Genomic DNA, 24,620 nt, shown 5'->3' on the forward strand with positions numbered 1-24,620 from the left:
GGCGATAAACGCGAATCCGACCATCCCCCTGGTGAGACAAAACTGCGACTCGTCAGTGAAGAGCACTTTTTTAACGGACCTCTGAGACTATCACAGTGCAGGTGCATTAATACGGAGACTTGATTACACACAGGTGGATTGAATTTATCATCATTAGTCATTTAGGTCAACATTGGATCATTCAGAGATCCTCACTGAACTTCTGGAGAGAGTTTGCTGCACTGAAAGTAAAGGGGATGAATAATTTTGCACGCCCAATTTTTCAGTTTTTGATTTGTTAAAAAAGTTTGAAATATCCAATAAATGTCGATCCACTTCATGATTGTGTCCCACTTGTTGTTGATTCTTCACAAAAAAATACAGTTTTATATCTTTATGTTTGAAGCCTGAAATGTGGCAAAAGGTCGCAAAGTTCAAGGGGGCCGAATACTTTCGCAATGCACTGTAACTGCAAGAAACCGGTCATTTGTCATCAGTTATTTATATGAACACCATGATGTGAAATGGAACTGTTCAATTATATGCAATAACTAAATCTGACTTTTCTACGGCCTTCACTCTGCTCTCTGCGTGATCAATCAACAACTGTCCGAGTGGGGACAGACAACCTCAGTATGGAGCGCAGTTCACAATGCATGTGTACCTATCATCTCATCATAGGAACTCTATTGTAGTCTTTCTTTCTCCCTTTCCATCAATTCCATTCAAATTGCATCCAAAATAGATAATCCTGTTTTTTTCTATCTTTATTTAACTGGGCAAGCCACTTAAGAACAAATTCTTAGTTACGATGACGGCCTACAACTGTTCAATATTGATATACGCAGCCGTTGGAAAGTAATCAGACCCCTTGACCCTTTCCACATTTTGTTACATTACAGCCTTATTCTAAAATGGATTAAATACAAAAAAAATCCTCAGCAGTCTACACACAATACCCCATAATAACAAAGTGTAATCAGGTTTTTTGACATTTGAGCAAAATTATTACAAATAAATGCAGGCCCTTTGCTATGAGACTCAAAATTGAGCTCAGGTGCATCCTGTTTCCAATGATCATCCTTGAGATGTTTCTACAACTTGATTGGAGTCCACCAGTGTTACCAGTGTTACCAGTGGTGGACTCAATCAAGTTGTAGAAACATCTCAATTCAATTGTTTGGACATGATTTGCAAAGGCACACACCTGTCTATATAAGGTCCCTCAGTTGACAGTGCACGTCAGAGCAAAAACCAAGCCATGAGGATTGAAGGAATTGTCCGTAGAGCTCGGAGACAGGATTGTGTCGAGGCACAGATCTGGGGAAGGGTACCAAAAGAATTCTGCAGCATTGAAGGTCCCCAAGAACACAGTGACCTCCATCATTCTTAAATGGCAGAAGTTTGGAACATCAAAGGCTCTTCCTAGAGCTGCCCGCCCGACCAAACTGAGCAATCGGGGGAGAAGAGCCTTGATCAGGGAGGTGACAAGATAGTCCCTCTGAAAGAGCTCTAGAGTTCCTCTGTGGAGATGGGAGAACCTTCCAGAAGGACAACTCCTCAGTAAAAGGCACATGACAGCCCGCTTGGAGTTTGCTAAAAGGCACCTAAAGGACTCTAAGACCATGAGAAACAAGATTCTCTGGTCTGATGAAAACAACATTGAACTCTTTAGCCTGAATGCCAAGCATCATGTCTGAAGGAACACATTGACCCGTAAACTGACTCGGTACCGGTACCCCCTGTATATAGCCTCGTTATTGTTATGTTATTGTGTTACTTTTTATTATTGTTACATTTTGTTTATTTGGTAAATGTTTTCTTAAATCTTATTGAACTGCACTGTTGGTTAAGGGCTTGTAAGTAGGCATTTCAAGGTAAGATCTACACTTGTTGTAGTCGGCTCATGAAACAAATCAAGTTTGATTTGAGATGAAAGGGTTAAGGTTAGGGGAAGGGTTAGTTAACATGCTAAGTAGTTGCAAAGTAGCTAAAAAGTAGTAAGTAGTTGAAAAGTTGCTAATTAGATCAAATGTTGTCTGTGATGAGATACGAACTCGCAACCTTTGGGTTGCTAGACGTTTGCGTTATAAGCAGACACATCCACTCCGACCAAGCACCCAACTTTTTGCCTTAAGTAACCATCTGTCTTATGTAACCATACCAAACGTAACATATCATACTAATTTACGTGTCCCGGATTTACTTTTACTATGTTACATCTAGTCTATGAGACCAGGCTGCTTGCGCAATAGGCACCTGTGCTCCTCTGGCCTCTCTCCTTAAAAAGTGTTCCTTGTCCCTTGGAGTCCAAGGAAAAGCTATACTAGAATAGACTATTTGAAGAGGGATGGAAGCACTTGTTTGCTAAATGTTAAATACAGCAGCCCATAGAACTCACGGGTGGTTTGACAGAAGAGCGAACGAGATGGCGGTAGGCTATAGCAGTTGTTTATTCACACACATAGCCATTCAATCTTCCTGAAGAGAAGTGTAAGACGTCTGCATCTCATTCTGGTCCTAAATTATTCAAGCATGTCAATACAATGATGAAGATAAGGACAATGGGAACTTATTCAATTGAACTGTTGAAAGAGGGGAAGAAATGAAGCAATGCTAGAGAATGAGGATATAGGCTAATAACATGAGGGAAAATATTATGAAAGGTACAGTACCAGTCAAAAGTTTCGACACACCTACTCATTCCAGGGTTTTTATTTATTTTTGCAATTTTTAACATTGTAGAATAATGTAAAAAATAATAACTATGAAATAATAACTATGAAATAACACACATGGAATCATGTAGAATCATGTAGTAACCAAAAAAGTGTTAAACAAATCAAAATATATTTTATATTTCAGATTCTTCAAAGTAGCCACCCTTTGCCTTGATCACAGCTTTGCACACTCTTGACATTCTCTCAACCAGCTTCATGAGAAAAGCTTTTCTAAAAGTCTTGAAGGTGTTCCCACATATGCTGAGCACTTGTGGGCTTCTTTTCCTTCACTCTGCAGTCCAACTAATCCCAAACCATCTCAATTGGGTTGAGGTCGGGTGATTGTGGAGGCCAGGTCATCTGATGTAGCACTCCATCACTCTCCTTGGACAAATAGCCCTTACACAGCCTGTAGTTGTGTGTTGGGTCATTGTCCTGTGGAAAACCCATGGCTGCGCCCCTGCCCAGTCATGTGAAATCCATAGATTAGGACCTAATTAATTAATTTTGTTCTATGAACTGTAACTCAGTAAAATCGTTGAAATTGTTGCACGTTGCATTTATATATTTGTTCAGTTTAAAATAGCCCCTATCCTATAATTGTAACTTTGTAGGCCGCATGTCCTGCACCAGCATCGCATGTTCTCTCCCAGCTTCATGGTTTGAACGAGGTGCGTAATTTCAGTCCATATTATACAGTACAATACAATACAGTACGGTAATACAATCCACACTCAGAAATATTAGCCTACTGCAGCTTGTATAATTTATGTACCCAAGAGAGCATTGCTTCATCAATGGGCTTTTGTGTTTTTCTGTCTTGTGTAATGTGTGGTAGGTAGCCTATTAACGGCACAATTATTTCGGCTCATGAAATATATTTTAATGTAGGGCTCATAAAATGTATTTGATGTATGGCTCATCAGGCTCAGGTACAGTACATAGCATCAAACTTGAATTTTCATGCCGATCAAAGCTCTAATCAAATCCAGACCTAGTTATATGCTTTATATCAGGGGTGTCAAACTATTTCCATGGAGGGCCTAGAGTCTGTGGGTTTTGGGGTTTTCCTTTCAATTAAGACATAGACAACCAGGTGAGGGGAGTTCCTTACTAATTAGGGAGGAGCAAAAACCTGCAGACACTATTTTCGAAATGGAACATTTGTAAAACACAGGGAAAATGTTAAACCTTTAAAAACACACGCAACAACTGTAGTTTGGACATTTCAAATCTAATGAGAGTTGGGTAGCTTATTTAGTTAGTTCAGTAGGTCTTTCTTTAGGAATGAAACATGAACGAATGCTAAATCAAAACAGTCATTTCAGTCTTTTCCAAGTGTCTCCTTTTGGGGTTTATTGGGAGACTTCAACCTATAAGGTATATAGCTGCCACCTACTTTACAGGGTAGTGAACGATAGAGAAAAACTACAACGAAACCATTCCACTCCTTACAGTACAATTCAAATCACATCCCTACAGGCTCGGGGGCCTGTGAGGGCAGAACATTCTTCAAGATTCCTTGCAAGGCCTCTGCTGTAAAATCACTGAGTCTCAAAATGTGTTTAGCTGCACTCAAAATGCAACTTTTCTTTGCTTAGTCCACTCTCTGTGTCCGTGTCCTAAACGTCTTTATTTGTCTTGTTTTCTTTCTTTGTGGATTTTTTTACATGCTTCAGCAGATTATTATTCTCAGTGAAACTTTCACCAGACTGAGCAGCCATGTTGTTTCTGTTGTTGAGACAGTTTATGAGCATTTAGGTTTAGGTTTTCCCACAGTCATCACAGCGAAATGTTTTTTTTTCTCCTGTGTGAATCCGAATATGATTGGTTAGGTTTCCCTTCTGATCGAAGCTCTTCCCACAGTCACCACAGCTACATTATTTCTCTCCTGTGTGAATCCGTTCATGCCTCCGTAGGTCTCCGTTCAGACTGAAGCTTTTCCCACAGTCACCCAAGATAATGGTTTCTCTCCTGTGTGAATACGTACATGTTCCTTTTATGCCTGATTAAGTTCTTCTTGAGACTGAAGCTAATCCCACAGTCATCACAGCTAAATGAGTTCTCTCCTGTGGGAATCAGTTTATGCATGGATAGATTATTCATGAGACTGAAGCTTTTCCCACAGTCATCTCAGCTAAATGATTTATATTCTGTGTGAATCAGTTTTTGCCTGGTTAAGTTATTCTTGAGACTGAAGCTTATCCCACAGACATCACAGCTAAAACTTTTCTCACCTTTGTGAATCAGTTTATGCCTGGTTAGGTGCCCCTTCTTATTGAAGCATTTCCCACAGTCACCACAACTGAATGGTTTCTCTCCTGTGTGAGTCAGTTTGTGCATGGTTATGTTCCACCTTCGATTTAAGCTTTTTCCACAGTCACCACAGCTAAATAGTTTCTCTCCTGTGTGATTCTTCATGTGCTTGGACAGATATATTTTGTAATTCAATGTCTTGCAACAAACTGGGCAGGTGCAGGATTTCTCCACAGGATTCAGTTTACGGGTGGAGTTGTAGTTTCTTCTTGGTGAGAGTAACATGTCTCTGCGTGTCAGCTTTCAAATCAAGCGTTTCACCACAGTCATGGCAGTGGTGCATTTTTCTAGACATGATGCTGGGTTTGGAACAGTGTTTCTGCGATGGTGGGCTGGGATCCGGGTTGGGATCGAATGGTGGGCTGTTGTCAAATCCTACTGGGTTGCTGCTTAACAGCTGAGCTGTGGCTGGAGACATTGTTTTGATTATCTGGAGGGTCACAGGGATTGTTGAGACCCTTTTGATGAGTCACAGTGCCAAAATGTTTAAGATCTACTGGTTTAGAGTCACTCTCTCTGTTTATCACAGTCTGGGTTTGGGGAAGAGTCAAGGACAAAAGTGGGTCCTCCTGATCACATTCACTTTCCAGACAGGACGAAGTGAAAATGGAGTCTTTGGTATCAAAGAGCCCTTGAAGCCACTTTTCCTCCTAATTCGTCCCGAGTTACTCCTGTTCCTCTTTAATCTGTGTGGGCTCTTGGTCCTCCTGCCTCAGACTGGGGTTCTACTCCTGCTCACAGTGCTGCTGCTCAGGGAGAACCTCCTCTTCAGAGACAATTAGAGAGAGCTGAAGGGAGTCTGGAAGGAAAAAGAGGAGGAGCAGAGGTTATCTATTCAGCCTTTAGACATGCCTGAATGTACAATGGCATTTATTTAATGTCCCAAAACAGCAAAAAAAAAGTCACCTGAAAGATGATGCACATAGTCCTGCATTGGGTCAGATATCCATGGTTCCCCGCAGTTGACCCGCAAATAAATCCGCTGGGGGGTGGAATTAAAAGCATTATTTCAACCAGCATGTCGGTTCGCCGTTCAGAACAATTATATTGCGGGTTGAAACGTTTTATCAAAATAATATATTTTTTACAAACCCAGGAGCATGTTGTTTTGCCAATTCCATTATGTGAGCGGTGAGGCAGACATAATATAGGCTACCAGTCACGCAGGCGTGGATCAGGGAACTGACAATTATTTGTGTGGCTCCTAAACTTATGTTTCATCCCCCCTCCTGAGAATAACCTAAATGACAGAGTGAAAAGAGGAAAGCCAATACAACACGTTACTGAGGACCAATCTCCATATTTTCACGCAAAGTGGGACTGCTTCATGTTATGTTATGCTTGTAATCATTAAGGCTGCGTTTCAAACTCAAAGTAGACATCTCTCAGCCCTAAATCCTGAGCCCTTGAATTACGTTTTTACATCGTCACATCCGAGTGTACCTTAAATGTCCATTGCGCAAGCGAGGGAGAGTGATGATCGGAGAGGCAACGTCCTTGTGGACATCTTGAAGTTGAGCTTAAAAACAACCAACCTAAAGCTATTAATGTACCTAGTAATCTAACGTATCTAGATAGCACTCCTGTCAGGTAGCTAGCTACAGTAACCCATAGCTGGCTAGCTAGTTTTATAGTTTGGTCAAGTTCCCAGAAATATGTTTATGAATCTAGCAACGTTTTAGCAACGTTTTATAGTCTCCTCACTAGAAGACTAACATGCTGACCACATCGTTTGCGTCGCGTGCGCAAGTGTGCAAAATAAATGTCCACATGTTATTCAATCATCGCACCCACACTGCTCGCGCATGTCAACAAGCATCTGCGTAGCCTGGCGCTAAAATATAACTTGGTTCCATTTGTGACGCTCGACACGCTGCAAGTCCCGCCTCTCCCATCTCCTCATTGTTTTTTAGGAGCTTAACATACCCATACCAACATCAGTCAGACCATTCTCTCATGGACATTCTAAAACAAAAATACCCAGATATTCCTGTTTTTAAGAACTTGAAAACATCCAGACTTTAAACAGCAGGCCTGTGAGCATCCTGCAATACTCTGTACTGTTTAATCATTACATCATCATTCAAATAAACCGTTATTCATAGAACACTTTACAAAAGTGAATCCATCACACATCTATGAATTTCAAACCCACATTATGAATGATCCAGAGTTGCTTTGCTTCCCTATAATAGTGTTGTCTTAGCATGTGTGTCCATGTATGCTGATGATTCAACCACATACGCATCAGCAACACCAGCTAATGAAGTCACTGATACCCTTAACAAAGAGTTGCAGTCAGTTTTGGAATGGGTGGCCAGTAACAAACTGGTCCTGAACATCTCTAAATCTAAGAGCATTGCATTTGGTACAAATAATTCCCTAAATTCTAGACCTCCGTTGAATCTGGTAATGAATGGTGTGGACTAAATTACTTGGCGTTACCTTAGATTGTCAACTGTCATGGTCAGAACATATAGATTCAATGGTTGTAAAGATGGGAGAGGTCTGTCCATAATAAAGAGATGCACTGCTTTTTGACACCACAATCCACAAGTCCTGCAGGCTCTAGTTGAATCTTATCTGGATTATTGTCCAGTCATGTGGTCAAGTGCTGCAAAGAAAGACCTAGTTCAGCTGCAGATGGCCCAGAACAGGGCCGGAATGTCTCGCTCTGCATTGTAATCAGAGGGCTAATATGAGTTAATACTATGCATGCCAGTCTCTCTTGGCTAAGCATTGAGGAAAGACTGACTGCGTCACTTTTTGTTTTTATAAGAAAGATGAATGTGTTGGAAATTCCAAATGGTTTGCATAGTCAACTTACACACAGCACTGACATACATTTACCCCACCAGACATGCCACCAGGGGTCTTTTCACAGTCCCCAAGTCCAGAACAAATTCAAGGAGACGTACAGTATTATACAGAGCCATTCGTGCATGGAACTCCCTCCATCTGATATAGCGCAAGTGAACAGCAAACCTGGTTTCAAAAAACAAATACAGCAAAACCTCACGGAACAACACCTCTCCCCCATGTGACCTACTTATTGTGTGAATGTACTGACATGTGACCTACTTGTTGTGTGTTTGTACTCACATGTATAACTGATAGATGTGCACACATACTACGTGTTATGCAAATTGTAGTCTTTTGTCTGTAATGTCTTTTTCGTTTTGTTTCGGACCCCAGTAAGACTAGCTGTCGCCGTTGCCGTCGGCTAATGGCAATCCTAATAAATCAAATTAAATCAAAATCCACATCCTGCCTTTTTAGTCCCATCTTCTGACAGAAGGCCTTTTTGTCCTAATTTTCTTTGTTCTTTCAGTTCTCATTCTGTTTTATTTCTTTGTGGACTTTATTCATATGCTTCAGCAGATAAGCTTTCTGACTAAAGCTTTTTCCACAGTCACCACAGCTAAAGAGTTTCTCTCCTGTGTGAATTCATATGTTCAAGTTCAGGTGTCCCTTCTGATTAAACTTTTTCCACAGTCACCACAGCTAAATAGGTTTCTCTCCTGTGTGAGTCTGTATATTCATTTGAATTGGTTAAGTGTACTTTACCATGAGTTTTTCTGGTTGTGGTGCTGGATTTAGAATATTGTTTCTCCAATGGTGGGCTGGGATCCAATTGGGGGGTGGGATACAATGGTAGGCGTCTGTCAAGTTCTACTGGGTCGCTGCTTGTGGCCGAGCTGTGGCTAGAGACATTGACATTGGCTTGATATTAACTCATTAGTCTGACAAGTAGGACTGATCTTTTTACTTGTCTGAAAGCTCAAGTCACTTGCCCCCCCCCTCCCCCAATTGTGTTGTATGATGCAAGGAGCCACTTTACAAAATATAATTCATTATTATCACTGGTATTGACAATGGAGGGCTGCTGGTCTCTGATCTGTATTGTATCTCCTGCTGTTGTGGCCTTGAGCCAAGCACTTAACCCCTCACAAAATAAAATACTGCAGGGTCATTCCACCTCAAAAAGAACAGGAAAGGATTTTGACACCCACCATCTCAGATTGTTCTGAAATTGTTTCTGTTGTTAGAAACAGGTAAGATTAGCTGTCCTTCAACATTATTTTGTTGAAATGTAATTTGATCTCTGAGAAATTAAACAAATCGATTGCACCCAAATTGCCCATTTTGATCTAGGATTCATATAATATTCAATGAATATAGTACCTAACATCTGATTTGGACCAAACTTTTTTCTAACAATGAGTTAGACATGAGGAATCCAGAGAAATTGCCCCAAAAAATCACCAACAACCCCCTACACCCTACGCCAATTGCACCCCAAAAACGAGTATATAGTATAAATTCCCTACGTCTGACAAGTAGCATGGAACTGCGGCTCGGAGTATTGTTTCTTCATCCTATGTAATGTATTCTCAGGTAATATGGTGACGTTTTTTTCCCCCTGTTTGGATAAATAAGTCATTGAAGTTGCTAGATTTATGTCCCATCCTACATCCTGATATTATTAGGTTCTGACCACTAGATAGCGCTGTCAAAGTGTTTTAAATCTATATTTGTTGGTAGGAATCCCCTCTTAGGTTCTTATACATTTTATGGTATAATCTTCATCAGCTAACTTTTTGTGAATGTTGAAGCATTTATGCAATCAATACAAGCACATAAATCACATAAAGGCTTCATCAATCATAAAGGTCATGATAAAATGACTGATATTATCTGATAGAACAAAACAAATAAGATATCCTAACATGCTGACCAGACCGGACACGTCGCGAGCGTCGCAAAATACATTTAGAAATTCATGTTATTCAATTATTACACCCACACTGCACGCGCGCGCCAACGAGCGTCTGCGTTGCCAAGGGCTAAAATAGAAGTCATTCCTATTTCTGACGCAGATCGCGCTGAAAGTCCTGCCTCTCCCATCTCCTCATTGGTTTATAGAAGCAGGTACCCACATGCCATCTCCTCATTGGCTATACCCACGTGGGTGATTGAAAAACTAAATGTTTTGCCAGTTCTCGTGGTAAAAGTGTAGATGCCAATCACCATATAATGATGAAAAAGCCTGGAAGGAGGAGAGATGACTAGAAATGATTTGGTTGGCCGTTTTATTTGTGGATTAATTGTCGGAGTAGAAGACCTTGTGCATTTCAGGTAAAATAACAACTCAATGTTTATATCCCAGGAAAAATTAGCTAGCAACAGCAAGCTAGCTAAATAGGACAAATTAGCTAGCAAGTGCAAGCTAACTAGCTAAATTGCCATACTTGTTTAATGCTTTTCGACCTGTCCCCAAATGAATGTAATTTGTTCAGAGTTTGTTTTGATATTTTAACCTGCGTATCGTGATCGCGTTTGGACAAAATAAATGTATGCACGATAGCGCACGATAGTGCACGATAGCGCACGATGGCGCACGCACGCAGCCGGTTTGGGTTCCGTGTAAAGCCTTAACCTCAGACCTTATTTTCGGGCATATATCCCAAAACTCAATTTTTTCCCCATTAATTTCCACCATAGGAATGGCCAACCAACCAGAGGAAGCAGACTTTAGTTCTGGGTTAAGCACAAAGAATGATAGAGGACTCATCATTGTATCTGTCCCTGTCTGTGAGCACATGGACAGCACAATATATTGAGCCCATCTCCATTTTTAAGTAGTCCGTTTCCTTTTTCTACTACCTCTGAGTTGGTGAACAAACTGAAAGAGTGCATACTGCCAACTGGAGTGTGTTGTTTGAACAGATATAAAGCCAAGATTGGCCATTTCCTGCCACCTACAGTTATGTAAAGTTTGATCACGAGTATAATTCATTGGCTTGTCCCTTCTGATGACCTGGATGAAATTATGTGATTTTATCTTAACCCATAGGATGTCCCACCCAGTTGACTACTTAAAAAATGTGGAATTCCTCAATGACGCTGCCCATGTTAAAACAGACTTTTGAGCACTACAGTCCTCTATCACTCTCTATGGGGTTAACCGAAATTAGTTGTGACTCTAAAGTGCAGTTTCACCAACTTACAGAAACCAACACTAGAGGGAAGTAAAAGAACACTAACTCATGTTGAGGGTAACTCAACTCATTGTGTCCTGTACTATTGGGTACACATACAGGCACGTTTTTGTTTTGTTTAATTTTTGCAAGGATGTCGTACATTTCCAACTCTAAGCATAACAATAAAAACAGATCATCAAAATGTCTCCCCGAGCACATTTTAAATTGACTGAGTACAACAAAGAAATTCACAAATCCACTGTACCAAGTCAGTCTTTCAATTTGAATAGATATTCAATCTAAGTATCTGCTATTAAAAATGCCATATTCAATTCATTTTTTCAATGATTTTCTTGTAATTTGTTAACAATAGAATTACCTATCACTTCATTAATCTGCTCAAAGTTGATAGCTACAAAACCAAAATGATGAGGTGCGTAGTTAACCTACAGTACCAGTCAAAAGTATGGACACACCTACTAATTCAAGTTTTTTTTCTTAATTTTACAGTTTTCTACATTGTAGAATAATAGTGAAGACGTCAAAACTATGAAAAAACATTTAGGGCTATCTTCTACATACCACCCTACCTTGTCAGAACACAAGTGATTGGCTCAAACGCACTAAGAAGGAATGAAATTCCCCTAATTAACTTTTAACAAGGCTCACCTGTTAATTTTAAATGCATTGATGCTGGTTGATGCTGGTTGAAAGAATGCCAAGAGTGTGCAAAGCTGTCATCAAGGCAAAGGGTGGCTACTTTGAAGAATCAAATTTAAAATATATTTAGATTTGTTTAACACTTTTTTGGTTACTACATGATTCCATATGTGTTTTTTCATAGTTTTGATGTCTTCACTATTATTCTACATTGTAGAAAATAGTAAAAATAAAGAAAAAGTGAGTAGGTGTGTCCAAACTTTTAACTGGTACTGTATATAGTTTCATAACGTATCATTATGACTATAACTAATGTTCCCTGACGGAGGGAAATGAGGTACCATATATTATGGGGAGTCACACTCTCGCGGCTTTGGTTGAAGGATATACAATCACTCCTGACCAGTGGGGGAAAAAGTACCCATTTGTCATACTTGAGTAAAAGTAAAGATTCCTTAATAGAAAATTACTCAAGTAAAAGTGAAAGTCACCCAGTAAAATACTACTTGAGTGAAAGTCTAAAATAATTTGGTTTTAAATATAGATAAGTATCAAAAGAAAAAGTTTTTTTTTTTTCTAATTGCTTACATTAAGCAAACCATATGTTTTGTTTTTGTTATTTATGGATAGTCAGGAGCACTATTACTTAAGTACTTTACACCACCGCGCCTGACAAGGCCAATGAAATCTGTACAGGTGATACTGGAAGCGTGAGGCTCAGATTCATTCCTTCATGTAATACCGCTCTTCACAGAGTCCAGGAATGGGTGGTGCGGGGCCAAACAGGTGTTGTACCTCATTGCCCTCCTACAAGGAACAGTAGCTATAACGCTACGTTCCCATTTTTAGTCATTCAACTTCGGTACAATATACTATGGGAAAATATAATCATGCCTCAAGCCGACCCCAAGGGATGCTACATGATACGACCCATGGCAGATCACGCAGACCTGACCTCTCCAGATGCGTCAGTCTGGGTATTGCGAAAACGACGCACTGCTTAGTGACTTTCCCCTGTCCCAGCCATAAGCAGACTGTGTGTTACACTGGGTGCAGTGACATCCAAGCAATAAAACCTCACAAAAGTGTGTGTTGATGGCCAACTCGCCACAGCACAAATATCTCCTATAGTCAACACTTTAAACAACGCCCAAGACGCAGATCCCTGGTGGAGTGGGCACGTACACCGCTTAGTAACCCTTGCCCCTTGCTGCTATATGCTAGGGAGCCTCCACAATCCAGTCGGGGAGACGCTGCTTAGACAGCCCCCGGCCACAAGCTGGATTAGCAAAACAAACAAAAAGTTGGTCAACATTTCAATGTATATGGGTAAAACTCGCACCGGACACAGGGCATGTGTCCTCTGTTGTTCTTCAGAAGCAAAAGGAGGAGGTGAAAAGGGAAATAGCTCAAAAGCTGAGGACCTGCAGGACATAGACATGACTTTCGGGGTGAAGGCCACATTTGGACACAACGTAACCATAGAGTCGACCCGGGGCGAATTGAGTACAGGAAGGGTGTACGGATAACTCGTGGAGGTCCCCAACACGTTTAGTCGATGCCAAAGTGCTGAGCAGGGAAGTTTTGTAGGAAATGATCTTCATATCCACCGATTCCAGAGGCTCAAAGGGGGAACAGTGCCACCCAAAACCAGCGCCAAGTCCCATGTGGGCGCAATAGTTTTAGAGACTGGTCTGAGATGATGTAGACATTTCAGGAACCACACCACCAGCGGGTGAGCCCCCGGTAAGGTTCAATCAATTTCCACATGACTCGCTGAGATGTGGCCATGTACACTTTTAAAGTGAAGAATGCACAGAGCTCTGAAAAGGAACAAGTCCTTTATCTTGGCACCAGAGCTCAAACGCTTGCCACTTATACGAATACAGCCCTCTCGTGGAGGGTGCCCTTGCAGACTGAATGGTAGCAATAATATTCAGAGGTACATCTCTAGCCATCAGTTTGGCCCTCTTAGAGGCCAGGCCCAAAGGAATCAAATCTCTGGCCTCGCTTGCCAAACATGCCATGTTCCAGGGACAACAGATCCCTGTGCAACGGGAGTCCCAACATAAATGACCTGCGTGAACCAAGGCTGCCTGGGCCAATGGTGAACCACAAGAATCGCCAGTGCACCCGTTCCCAACGGGCCACTCGGTTTCCTCATCGAGAAAACTAGACTGCACATTTTCTTGTGACGCATAAAGATCTACTTTGGACCTGCCGAAAATGTCACATACCTGGGAGAGCTTCCACTCCTGAGAGAGAGGGTCCCACCTGGATAAAACATCTGCAACCAAGTTGAGGCAACCGGAGACATGCGTTGCCCAAAGCGAAAGCATGTGTGCACTGCTGCCCTGCGATAGGGAGCGAGTCAATGTTAGGCGGGAAAGAGATAGTCTGTCCAAATCTGTTGATACCCACCACCACTGACACATTGTTGGTTCTGACCAGCACAAGCCGGCCTGACAAAAACAGGGGGAAGCGCCTGAGCACCAGATACTCTAATTGAAATACAGTTCGCTCCTCACCAGTGTCAAACCACCCAAATTGAGTTACCTTTGTACAGCACACCCCACCCTCCGGGAGGATGTGTCTGTCGTGATCACCTTGCAGGATACAACTCAGCCCATGGGAGCCCCCTGATAATAGCAGAGGGTCCAACCACTGGGCCATAGCCCATATGCCTGACAGGGACACCCGAAGTGACCGACTTAGACTGTGAGATGCGTGCAGGTGAGTAGCCAGCACAGCGATGGAAGGGCCATATCATCAATAGCCCCACGGGAACAACTTCCTTCACAGAATCCATCATCCCCAGTAGGCATAGGCACTGGCAGAAAACGCACTGTGTGACCCAATCAAAATTTGGCAGAGCCCAAACCCGGACACCCTCCGTGGGGATAGAACAGCATGATACGTGAGTGAGTCTAGCTCAAGACCCGGAAACGGAATGCGCTGAGATGGAGTCAGACAGCTCTTTTTCTGGTTTCTTATGAGGCCTAGAGTCTGAATATGGGAAAGTAGTATGGATGTGTGTAACACTGCTTGCCCCCTCGACTCCACAGCCACCAGCGGTTCTTTGAGCATTCTGAGTTTATAGACTGAGGTGCTTGCTAGAATGGGAGGCAAAGTTGAAGATCCAACAGTCCCGTATTTCGACACGGGAACCACTCGGATTGCCTGCTTCTGGATACGGGAGGATATTCCTCCCTCAAAATGGCCACTGAGGCCTTGGGAATCGTCAGCGTGATGACAACAAATTGTAGCCTGTATCCTGACATCACAGTTGGCATGATCCAGGGCGACACTGCTCAGACGTGCCATTGGTCGGAGCAGACGTCGAGACACCCGTGGAGTGCCATGTGAAAGGGCGGGATGCCACCTTATGGACTGGGGGAGATCAGCTCTTATTCCATTTCCACCACTCTTGACAACCGTGTGTGGAGAAGGAACACTTTTCATCAAACTCAAATATAGGAGACAACACTTTTAACACCCGTGAAGACTGTGGAAGCGTTATCATGGAGGTTACCCTACCGACCAGTCATATTATATGAAATTCATGCACTGTAAGCTGTTGAATTTCAAGCAGAGAGACAGGCGATACTGTATCAGTTGACAAGTCAAATATTTGTACAATATTTGTCCTACATATGTACTGTATAAGGATAATGAAACTGTAAGACTGACATATTTCTCAACATGCACACATCCTGCCATTGGATAAAATGTCAAGTTCTAGTCAAATACTGTATGTACAATTATATTGACAATTTACTATTCTTTCTATTCAGCACTGTGTGTCTTGTATTTTTTTGCTATGGGATTAAATGGTAGTTAAAATGACTAAATGGTAAGCCTATAATTACAGTACATTATTTATTGGTGACTAAACAAAATGTGCTCATGCTATTTTTTTATTTCCTTTTCTCCCCTATTGGTAGTTACAGTCTTGTCTCATCACTGCAGCTCCCATACAGACTCCAGTCACGGCTGGCTGCGACAGAGCCTGGACTCGAACACAGATCTCTAGGGCACAGCGATGCAGTGCCTTAGACCACTGCGCCACTAGGGAGGCCAATGCTCATGGTATTTCACAGAAAACTTTTGTATGAATGTCTCAGGGGTGAAAGCTGTGTGAAACCCCAATGAATGCACAACCAAGGGTTCTGCACATAAGATAGGGGACATTACTAACCACTGGGCACAGACGTCAGTTCAACGTCTAGCTGTGATTTATATTTGGCTGAGATGTCAATGTGAATTCAACATTTAATCAACAAAAAATAAATGTCACCATGTCACTGGATTAAGTTTAAAAGTTGGGTGGGAAAAAAATACAATATTCCCTTAAGTTGATGACTTCTTGCAAATCCAGTCAGTTTTCAATGTTGATTCACACAGTTTTTGCACAGTGGGTAGTGTTATCAGTTTAGAGTTTTGTACTTAGAGCTTTTAAAATATATCACTTACATCTGAAAAATGTGTGTAGCAGAATAGTTTGCGCTGGTTATGGAGCATAGAATGAATAATCAATTGATAGATTGCCTGTAACGTGTGATACAAGCATTGACGTGTGTGAGGATGCTGCCAGTGTCAAGAACTAATATGGGTCAGCAGATGAAATGTCTGTTGATTTACAGACGGTAGGCCATGTCATGTCAGTGACTATCTCGTTGATGGAAAGGCTGGGGGAAGGGGTTGGAAAGTCCCCTCTCGTTTCCAACATTTCTCCAAATGCCTCTTCTCCTCGCTGCCGTTCCCTCACAGACAATGGCTGTGTCTGCAAACGTAATGCATCCTCCATCCATGTTTCCTCAATGACTCTCAAAGGAGCGCATTGGAGGAGTGGATCCAAGGTACCTCCCTCAGACCTCGTCCTCCAATGAGCTTTGAGTGGAATCAAGGAAGGTGGAAACAAGGATTAGACAGATAGTATTCACACAAGTTGCACCCGAAATAGCACTCAATCCCCTGTAGTGCACTACTTTTGACCAGGGCTCTGGTCAGACTAGGGCTTGGCCAAAGGTAGTGCACTGTATAGGAATAGGGTGTCACAGATGAGATCATCAGGTCCTTCTGCCTGCCACAAGCCCATCACAGAGCAGGAACTGAGGGTGACAGACAGTTGGAGAGTTCAGCAGGGGCCACTGCCCCTTTCACCACAGGAAGCAGTATGCTATCACATAGTGGATGGCAGTGTGCACTCCGCATTACAGCCCTGCCGGAAACAGGTGCCCAGGACTCTATCTATTGTTCCTTCCCTCAACAACAGCTAGACCCAGAGAGCGGTTTGCGTCATTGTTGGCTCCTCTGCACAAGAAGTGAGTCATGGGGGTTTGAAGGGTGAGTTAATGGGAGGAAGGAAGTCTAGGGAGGAGATGTGTGTGTTTTTGGTTTTGCTATCCTTGTGGGGACCAGTAGTCCTTGCAAGGATAGTAAAACATTTTGCCGGTCCCCACAAGGAAAAGTATTACTTTAGACTTCGGGGTTAGGTTTACGGTTACAATTAGGGTTAGGGGTTTAGGGTTAGGGGTTTAGGGTTAGGGGTTTAGGGTAAGGGTTAGGCTAAGGGTTCGGGAAAATACGATTTTTAGATGGGAATCAATTGTTTGTTCCCCACAAGGATAGTAAAACAAACGGTGTATGTGTGGATTTGGAAAGTCCTACATCCCTAAATCCTAAATCACTCAATATTAGTATGGCGGGTAGAATGCTGAGTCCAAAATGATATTGAATATTTAGATTGCATCCATATCTTATGTCTGAATCTTTTCAGATAAATACAGTAGTACCATATCGTTGTTTCCTTAACGGTGGTACAGGAACTTAGGCATACACAAGCCATCTCCAGGGGGTATATTATTTAGTCCTCACACGTTCAACACATACAGTACAACATAAAAAGATACAACTCATTTGTAGTTAATGGCAATCAATTTCATTTAATTCGTATAAAACAGTCCTTGTCTTTGTCCAGCAAAAGAACACCATACAATTTCAGATATCAATATCATCTCTCATCCATTTTTTTACAGTAGCATTATCTAGCTTTTATGCTGAGAGCCCATATTCCTTCATATACAAGAGACGGAAGTCCTTTGCCTGCTTGGACTCCGAAATAAAATTCTAATTAATCACGGATGACAAGTTATAATCTTACATTTAAATAAAAAGCTTTCGAAAAACACAGCAGGGATGTAACGGGCAAATATCTGATCCAATATAGCACATCATTATACAAAAGCCCCCAAGTATGTAAAAAATAAACGTTAGTTAAAAAGCTATTTAAAGCTGTCACAATCGGGGTAGTCTATTCACGTGTTAGTGCTGAGGGCATCATGATCTTTGACCTATCTTTGTCTGTATTGCTATGCAATGACATCTTTGTAGTATCCCTTCCAAATACTCAACGATCCCCAATGTGTCCCAGTCCCTAAAAATACCTGTGAGACTGGAAAATAAATAAAACGATGGCACAAAAAACTTTCTTTCACGTGCTCTATCCATTTCTCCAGCTCCCAACCTCATACCAATTTACCTACATCATTCTCTCTATCACTCTAATACAGTCAAATCCTAATTTCATGTTCTTAACTGTCAAATCTCTCTCTCTCTCTCTCTCTCTCTCTTTCTCAAACTGATGGGCTACAAAAACATTCCATACTACTCCCAGTAACTCTTGACAAGATCCACGTCATACTGACCTAACTCATATGTGCCTCACTGACAGTATGTAGAGGACAGGCATCAGCATGCTATCTACATATCAGCTCAGATCTCTGGTCCTGCTGTCTTTCCCCAAATCATATTAGAACATCATGGCTTGATTGGCTAATCCCATACAGGACCCATGTACTTCCAACTATCTGTGTAGGTGTTATAATGGGGTTAGGGGTTAAAGGTCCGGGTTTAAAGGGAAGACATTTAACAGGCCTGCAGGATGGACTGGTAGGGGTCGGCCAGGACCTTGTAGTGGATCTTGTTGTTGGTGACGGCGCCGTGCTTCTGCCTCAGGTGGAGACGCAGCTGGCTCTTGTGGCGGACGTGCAGGTCACACTTCTCACACTGGGAGAGAGAGGGAGGGGAGGGGAGAGGGCAATGTCATGGCATCATAATGGTGTTGATGGTTGTAAACAGACAAATTATCTATTTCGTCATGGAACAACTGTTTGTATTGCAAGAGGTCAAACACAAGAGGTGTGCGTGCCTGCGTGCATATGTGTGTCGGTCTGTACACGAATGTGTGTGTCAAATCAAATCAAATTGTATTCGTCAAATGCGCAGAAATACCACAGGTAGACCTTACCAGGAAATACTTACTCTCAAGTCGTTAACCAACAATGCGGTTCTTTGTAAGGTGTGAGTGATGTACTCACAGTGTAAGGCTTCTCGCCCGTGTGAATACGCAGGTGGCTCTTCAGGGTCTGCAGGTGACGGAAGCGAGTGCCACAGGTGTGACAGGGATAGGGCTTCTCCCCTGTGTGAATCAGAACATGGGCTCGCAGGTGGGCCACCTGTAGGTTAACACATGTGCACGGGTCAGCCAAATGAACAGTGATAAATAACGTATAACATAACATGGCTATAACATCAACCAACAACTTTGACTTCGACCTTACACTTTGTTCCTGCACACACACACACACACACACACACACACACACACACACACACACACACACACACACACACACACCCTCTGTTCAACACCTGTCCCTCATCTGTGGTGGGTCCTCACCTGAACGAATCGGGTCCCGCAGGTATCACAGTGGTAGGGCTTCTCTCCAGAGTGGATGCGGGAGTGAGTCTTCAAATTGGCAGGCCGGTTGAACTGGGCGCCACACACGTTGCAGCGGTACGGCTTGTTGCCGGCAGCAGGGGCTGGAAAAGAAGGAAAAGAGAAGTTCAATGAAACACACACATCAACTACCTATGGGGATAATCAACTGCAGTCATAATGCATAACTGTCCAAACTGCTGCAATGCCTCCGTTCGTTACTTTGATGATAAATGGCACTCAAACATCATGTCATGGAGGTTTGTATGTCAAATGACCACATCATCAGATGTCATTGGTTACCTGCCTTACCTGTGCAGACAGCCTTTATCACGCTCAGGTTGTCGGAGTAACGGAATGGCAAGCCGTAATTCTTGCGCTTGATTGGGTGTTGGCAGTGATGGGCAGCCTCTGGCTCCAATGGGCGGGGTGCCAGATAGCAAGGCGAGGCTGACAGGGAGGGGCAGAAAATATATACTAATACGTATCTCATATATATACATGTGACACGTATGTACATTGTAAGTATACAACACAAGTATGATCTCTCACTGTTTAGCTGGAGAAAATAAGTGTTTTAGGTTGTAGTAACTGCTGTAGTACCTGTTCCTTCCTTGTGGGTGGGAGGCTCCATGGGGTGGTCCGCAGAGTGTGCTGACAGCCCTGTGAGGGGCACCAGAGGAGGGCTACGGTCAGGGACATCATAGCAGGAGACATGCCTGGAAGACAGAACATAGTCATATTGTCAACATCAGTGCCAAGTTAGCCCATTTAATCTCCTTGGATAGTTTATTTGGTCAATATGACTTGGTTGGTTTTAAAATACCAGTATTGCAAAATATTGACAACACACCTGTCATTTTGGCCTGATCCTTCCCCTGGCCACGCCTCTATAGTTGGCTTCAATGTCACCTCCATCCTATCAGAGGTGGGGGTGTGCCTAAACTGCTGCTGGACCTCCTCAGGCTCCTCCTCCTTCACCGTGGTTATGGCACAGAATGGATTGAGGACGATGTACTTGGACTTCTTCCAGTTGCACGCCTTAGGGTCAGGGCTGTTCTTGGGTTCACCCAGGTTACAGGTTTTGGACTCAGCAGGAGAGTTGGGCTGGCAGCTGGAGCGGGATGGGCTTTCTGGAGAGGGTGTGGGGAGAGTGGATTCAGGCTCCAACTTTAGTTCTTTTGACCTGGGCTTACGGGTCAGGAAAGTCCCTGGCTGCAGAGAGGCCCGGATGTCTCCAGGGACCCTGCAGGAGAAAAAAAGGAACTCATGTAATGAGCAAACTGAACATAGACAATGGCACATAGAGACAAACGCACACACGGTACTGACAAAGAGATAAGCAGACACATGTACACACACACTCACTCTCTCTCTCACCTGGCTGAGTCAGGGCAAATATGGCCCTCAGCCTCCGCTGCGGGCTGTGGGGGGGTGGAGACAGCGAGAACAGACGGGCGGGGTCTTCCATTGATAGGGGGACTGGGAGGAACTCCCCCTGAGGGTGCCTCAAACACTGCAGACACCGTGGAGTCCAGCTCCACTTGAGGGGGCGTCCCTCTCATCCTCTCACTGTGTGGGGAAACAAAAGGAACTGTCAGGTAACGCCAGTCAAAACCAATTAACTATAGACCATAGGTAAATGATTCTTTAACATAGTTTCGACCAGCAGCCATGGTGCCTGTAGGACAGATTTAGAAGCCTATTTAAAGCTTAAAACGTTTACAGCTAACTGCCTATTCAGGTCTACCCCAAAGTCTCTAGCTGACATGGTATTTCAGTCAATTTTCAGTAAACTTTCCCCATGGGTGATTTTAGTTTATCCTGTTAGCTAGCATCATCACTCTCTTACCTCCCACCCCCCAAGGCTCACCCATAGACTTATAGAAAAAAGGGGCTCACATGTGTAACATGAAAGCTCTGCAGGTGTCAGCCACGTGGTCCATCTGCAGGTAGGTGGCGACGGCGAGCACCCCGGAGACGGTGTGTGATGTGAGGGGCAGCCGGGAGGTGTACATGAAGTCCAGAAGCAGGGAGACGCTGGAGGGGTCCAGGGAGTCAGGGAGAGACAGGGTTAGAGCCTGGCCTCCAGCACCATTCTGTACGGGGGAGGACACACGATGGCAGTACAGGGAGTAGAAGAACCCACTGAGAGAGAGAGAGACAGAATGTGCAATTTAGTGCAAGAACAAGAAGAAAAAGAACAAGAAGAACAAGAACAAGAAGATTACAATGCATATTATCCTCTGAGCTGACCTGCAGGCAATGAGCACAGCACAGTGAGCCTGCAGTTGGGCAGCGCCCACCATGAGGGTGGCATCAGTCAGAATGTTCCGGTGCCTCAGCTCATTCAGATTCAGCAGGACGTCGTTGGAGTGGCGCGTAAACTCCTTCACATATCCCTCCGCAGCAACCGCATCAGACGCCACCACCGCACGCCTTCCTCCAACCTGGTATCCCTCCACCACCTGGATCTTGCTCATCTTTTGTTTGGGAGAGGAAGGAAAAAGATATATAACGGTAGAGTTGCAATGGCACTATGTATTATATTAAAGTTTCTAAAATGTACAATGTACTGTCCCAGTAAAAGTGCAGCTCTCTCACATTGACCTACCTTGTTGAGGAAGGCACCAGCTAGAGAATACATAGAGGGCAATCTCCTGGACGCCTCTGTTAGGTGAGACCAGCTCCCTACTCGTACCTGCAGGAAGCAAAACATGACGACACTGAAACATAATGCAACTTAATATGAAATACTTCATGCACAAGACATGGATCTCATTACATCATGAAAAATACCTAAAAAAACAGAAATATCCACAAAAATAGATTCTTATCGACAACATAATTCGCCCTCCAGGTGAAACCATGTTGAAAGAATGTACTTTTAGACAGAAAAGTGGTATAACGAACATCCCTGACGCCGGTTTCTATCACACCAATCCAGGCAACCCCTAAATGTTATCAAACATCATGAAACATGATCAAACCCTTAAATAAACATCTAGGTAACCACTCACCCCGACCAGCAGGGACGAGAACCAATGTGCACAATGCTGACCTCGCAACCCTCAGTTCAACTGTCAGCTACCTTAATATAGCTATCCCAAGATATAACCTACGACAGTTGTCTGAGAAAGACTGTGGAGGTTAGCCGGAGGGAGGGGAGTCTTTATAACATAGCGCAGGAAGCCGCATGCAGACCAGCTCCACTCATGTCCTCTTTCCTCAACGGCCCACACGTACCCTGGAAGCTGTGCTGCCTGCAGGAAAAGGCCAGCCGGCAGGGTATTTTTAGTGGACTATTAGTTTTTCTAACCCCATAGTCTCTGCAAACAAAGTAATGGCAGGAAAGTGGTGTGTAGAACAAATATATATGAGGATCCGAAGGGAATAGGGATTATGTTGCTGAGGGTGAGGCTCTCCAGGAGCTGAACCTTAAGGTCAAAGAAGACCATCCTCCATCCTCCACCACCAACGCCTTCCTCCCCATGAACCCTCGCCAGGAAGTTAAAGAACACCTACATGTTAGATAAACAAACCTTGTTCCAAACTCACAACCTGCCCCTCGGGAACTGAGGCTCTTCAGATATCAGAGAAGGGACCATTCTTGAAATGTAACATTGTATAGACAGAGCAGAAGCCATTGACTTGATGGATTTAACGTTGCACTTCCACATACATCAGGCTGAAACATTTTCTTTCACAACAGACGCATATAGTATCCTTACTCAACTCACTGCAACTTAGGGTGAGCATACAGCAAAATCTGTGCTATTTTACCGACAGAGACTCGCAAATGACATGATGTATACCTCTTAGTCATACAGTCATAAAGAGTATATTTCTGAGGTGACAGATCCAGGTGAACTTAAAGTTATGAGCGCCCCGTAAAGTCTTCCGGAAGCTTCTGGCCTACTGCCTGAGGGGAGAGGCCAACGTGTTATGGGCACTTGGAGGAAGGAAACGGGAGAGTGTGGGGAGGAGGGAGGCAGGGGGGCGATATGGGAGATACTCTCTCCCTGGCTTGCAAAACAACAACCGCCAAGACTATTAGAAAAGCAGAGGACAGATGCGCAGGAAGTGCCGAACACACACACACACACACACACACACACGTGCGCGCACACACACACGCGCACACACACACACACACACGAATGCATCATGCAAGGCGCACCGAGAAGAGGAGGAAAACGCCTGCGCAGGACATCCGTCAATAATAAGTGGAGCAGGAGACATGGGGAGGGGATGAGGGAGGGATGCAAGGGGGGGGGGGGGGCAGCAAAGTGTCAAAGGTCAGCGCATTAACTTAAAAACAAGTGGAAAAGGGACCATCTTAAGCACAGCCTTGGTTCACAAAGAGGTGCATGACATTACAACACACAGACCTAATAGACGGGCTGCTTCAGTGCACCATGAACTTGCATTTCCTTCAGATCAAATCATTCTGACAGAACTGGAGGACCTTGAGCGAGTTTCAAGGCGTCTGTCGGTCGATCAAGACCAGAGATAAGAGTCAAGAGAGAGGCCCGCCCTTGCAGAAACAGCAGACAGTCCACAGGGATGATGCGAACTGCAAACCTGAGATTTCAGTTTCTGTTGAATGTGTTTTTCTTTATCCTTTTGTGGTTTTATAAGCAGTGAGAGAGAGGGTAGATTTTCCACCATTTAAGGAAAACAAGCGTTGAATCTGTCAAGATGATGCAGATAATACTCCCTGATTCGTATTATTTAATCTCTGTAATAGGGTGTTAAAGTTATTATGCATGAAACAACAAATTCATGGACTGTTGAAGCCAACCCAAATCAAATAGAAGAAAAATACTTCCCTTTAAAAGGAGACCAATGTTAATCCCATTTTTCTGTCAGTGAAAAATAATTTTGTAGGAGTTTAAATATATGTGTACAAGCTGCAAACAACGACAAATCAACCAATATGGCCATGTTTGGGTATAAACCCATAGAGTAAATGCGAGTCGGAAGCAGAGTGTTTTGCCCGGGGTGTTGAGTGCGTGTGTGTGTCCTTGTGCTTGTATTTGTTTTGATGGAGGCCAGATCAATTGTGTCTTATAAAAAAGGAAAAAAAAAAGATGAAAGATAAACAACATTTAAGAAAACAGAGAAAAAGATGTAGCCTGGGTCTAAGATACTTCCAGGCATTGTGAGAGGAACGGAAGA

The 24,620-nt window shown here is 43.3% G+C and overlaps 1 protein-coding gene across 2 annotated transcripts; it reads right to left on the reverse strand.

Moving 5' to 3' along the window:
* Positions 1-17,584: 17,584 nt before the first annotated feature.
* Positions 17,585-22,788, reverse strand: LOC110500596 (B-cell CLL/lymphoma 6 member B protein). 2 transcript variants are annotated; one of them, XM_021578015.3, is made up of 11 exons: positions 22,460-22,788; positions 22,054-22,140; positions 21,696-21,922; positions 21,342-21,587; positions 20,820-21,011; positions 20,293-20,685; positions 20,043-20,158; positions 19,752-19,889; positions 19,401-19,543; positions 19,039-19,176; positions 17,585-18,727 (listed from the first exon to the last, which is right to left on the reverse strand). In XM_021578015.3, the coding sequence occupies exons 2-11, from the start codon at positions 22,084-22,086 to the stop codon at positions 18,587-18,589; spliced, it is 1,767 nt and encodes a 588-aa protein (XP_021433690.3). In that variant the 5' UTR covers positions 22,087-22,140; positions 22,460-22,788; the 3' UTR covers positions 17,585-18,586. The 2 variants fall into 2 exon arrangements, with proteins under 2 accessions (XP_021433690.3, XP_021433689.3); XM_021578014.3 differs by having other exon boundaries at positions 19,743-19,889; positions 22,460-22,787.
* Between the last annotated feature and the right edge of the window lie 1,832 nt (positions 22,789-24,620).

Source organism: Oncorhynchus mykiss, chromosome 21 (genome assembly GCF_057628025.1).
Source record: "Oncorhynchus mykiss isolate SJ-2025 chromosome 21, ASM5762802v1, whole genome shotgun sequence".
NCBI lineage: Eukaryota > Metazoa > Chordata > Actinopteri > Salmoniformes > Salmonidae > Oncorhynchus > Oncorhynchus mykiss.

Coding starts and splice junctions, on each gene's coding strand:
- LOC110500596 (XM_021578014.3), bottom strand. CDS start 22,086: ATGTATTCTCTAGCTGGTGCCTTCCTCAACAAG. Junction 21,923..22,053: donor CTGGTGCCTTCCTCAACAAG/GTAGGTCAATGT, acceptor CCCAAACAAAAG/ATGAGCAAGATCCAGGTGGT. Junction 18,728..19,038: donor CGGGCGAGAAGCCTTACACT/GTGAGTACATCA, acceptor TCTCTCTCCCAG/TGTGAGAAGTGTGACCTGCA.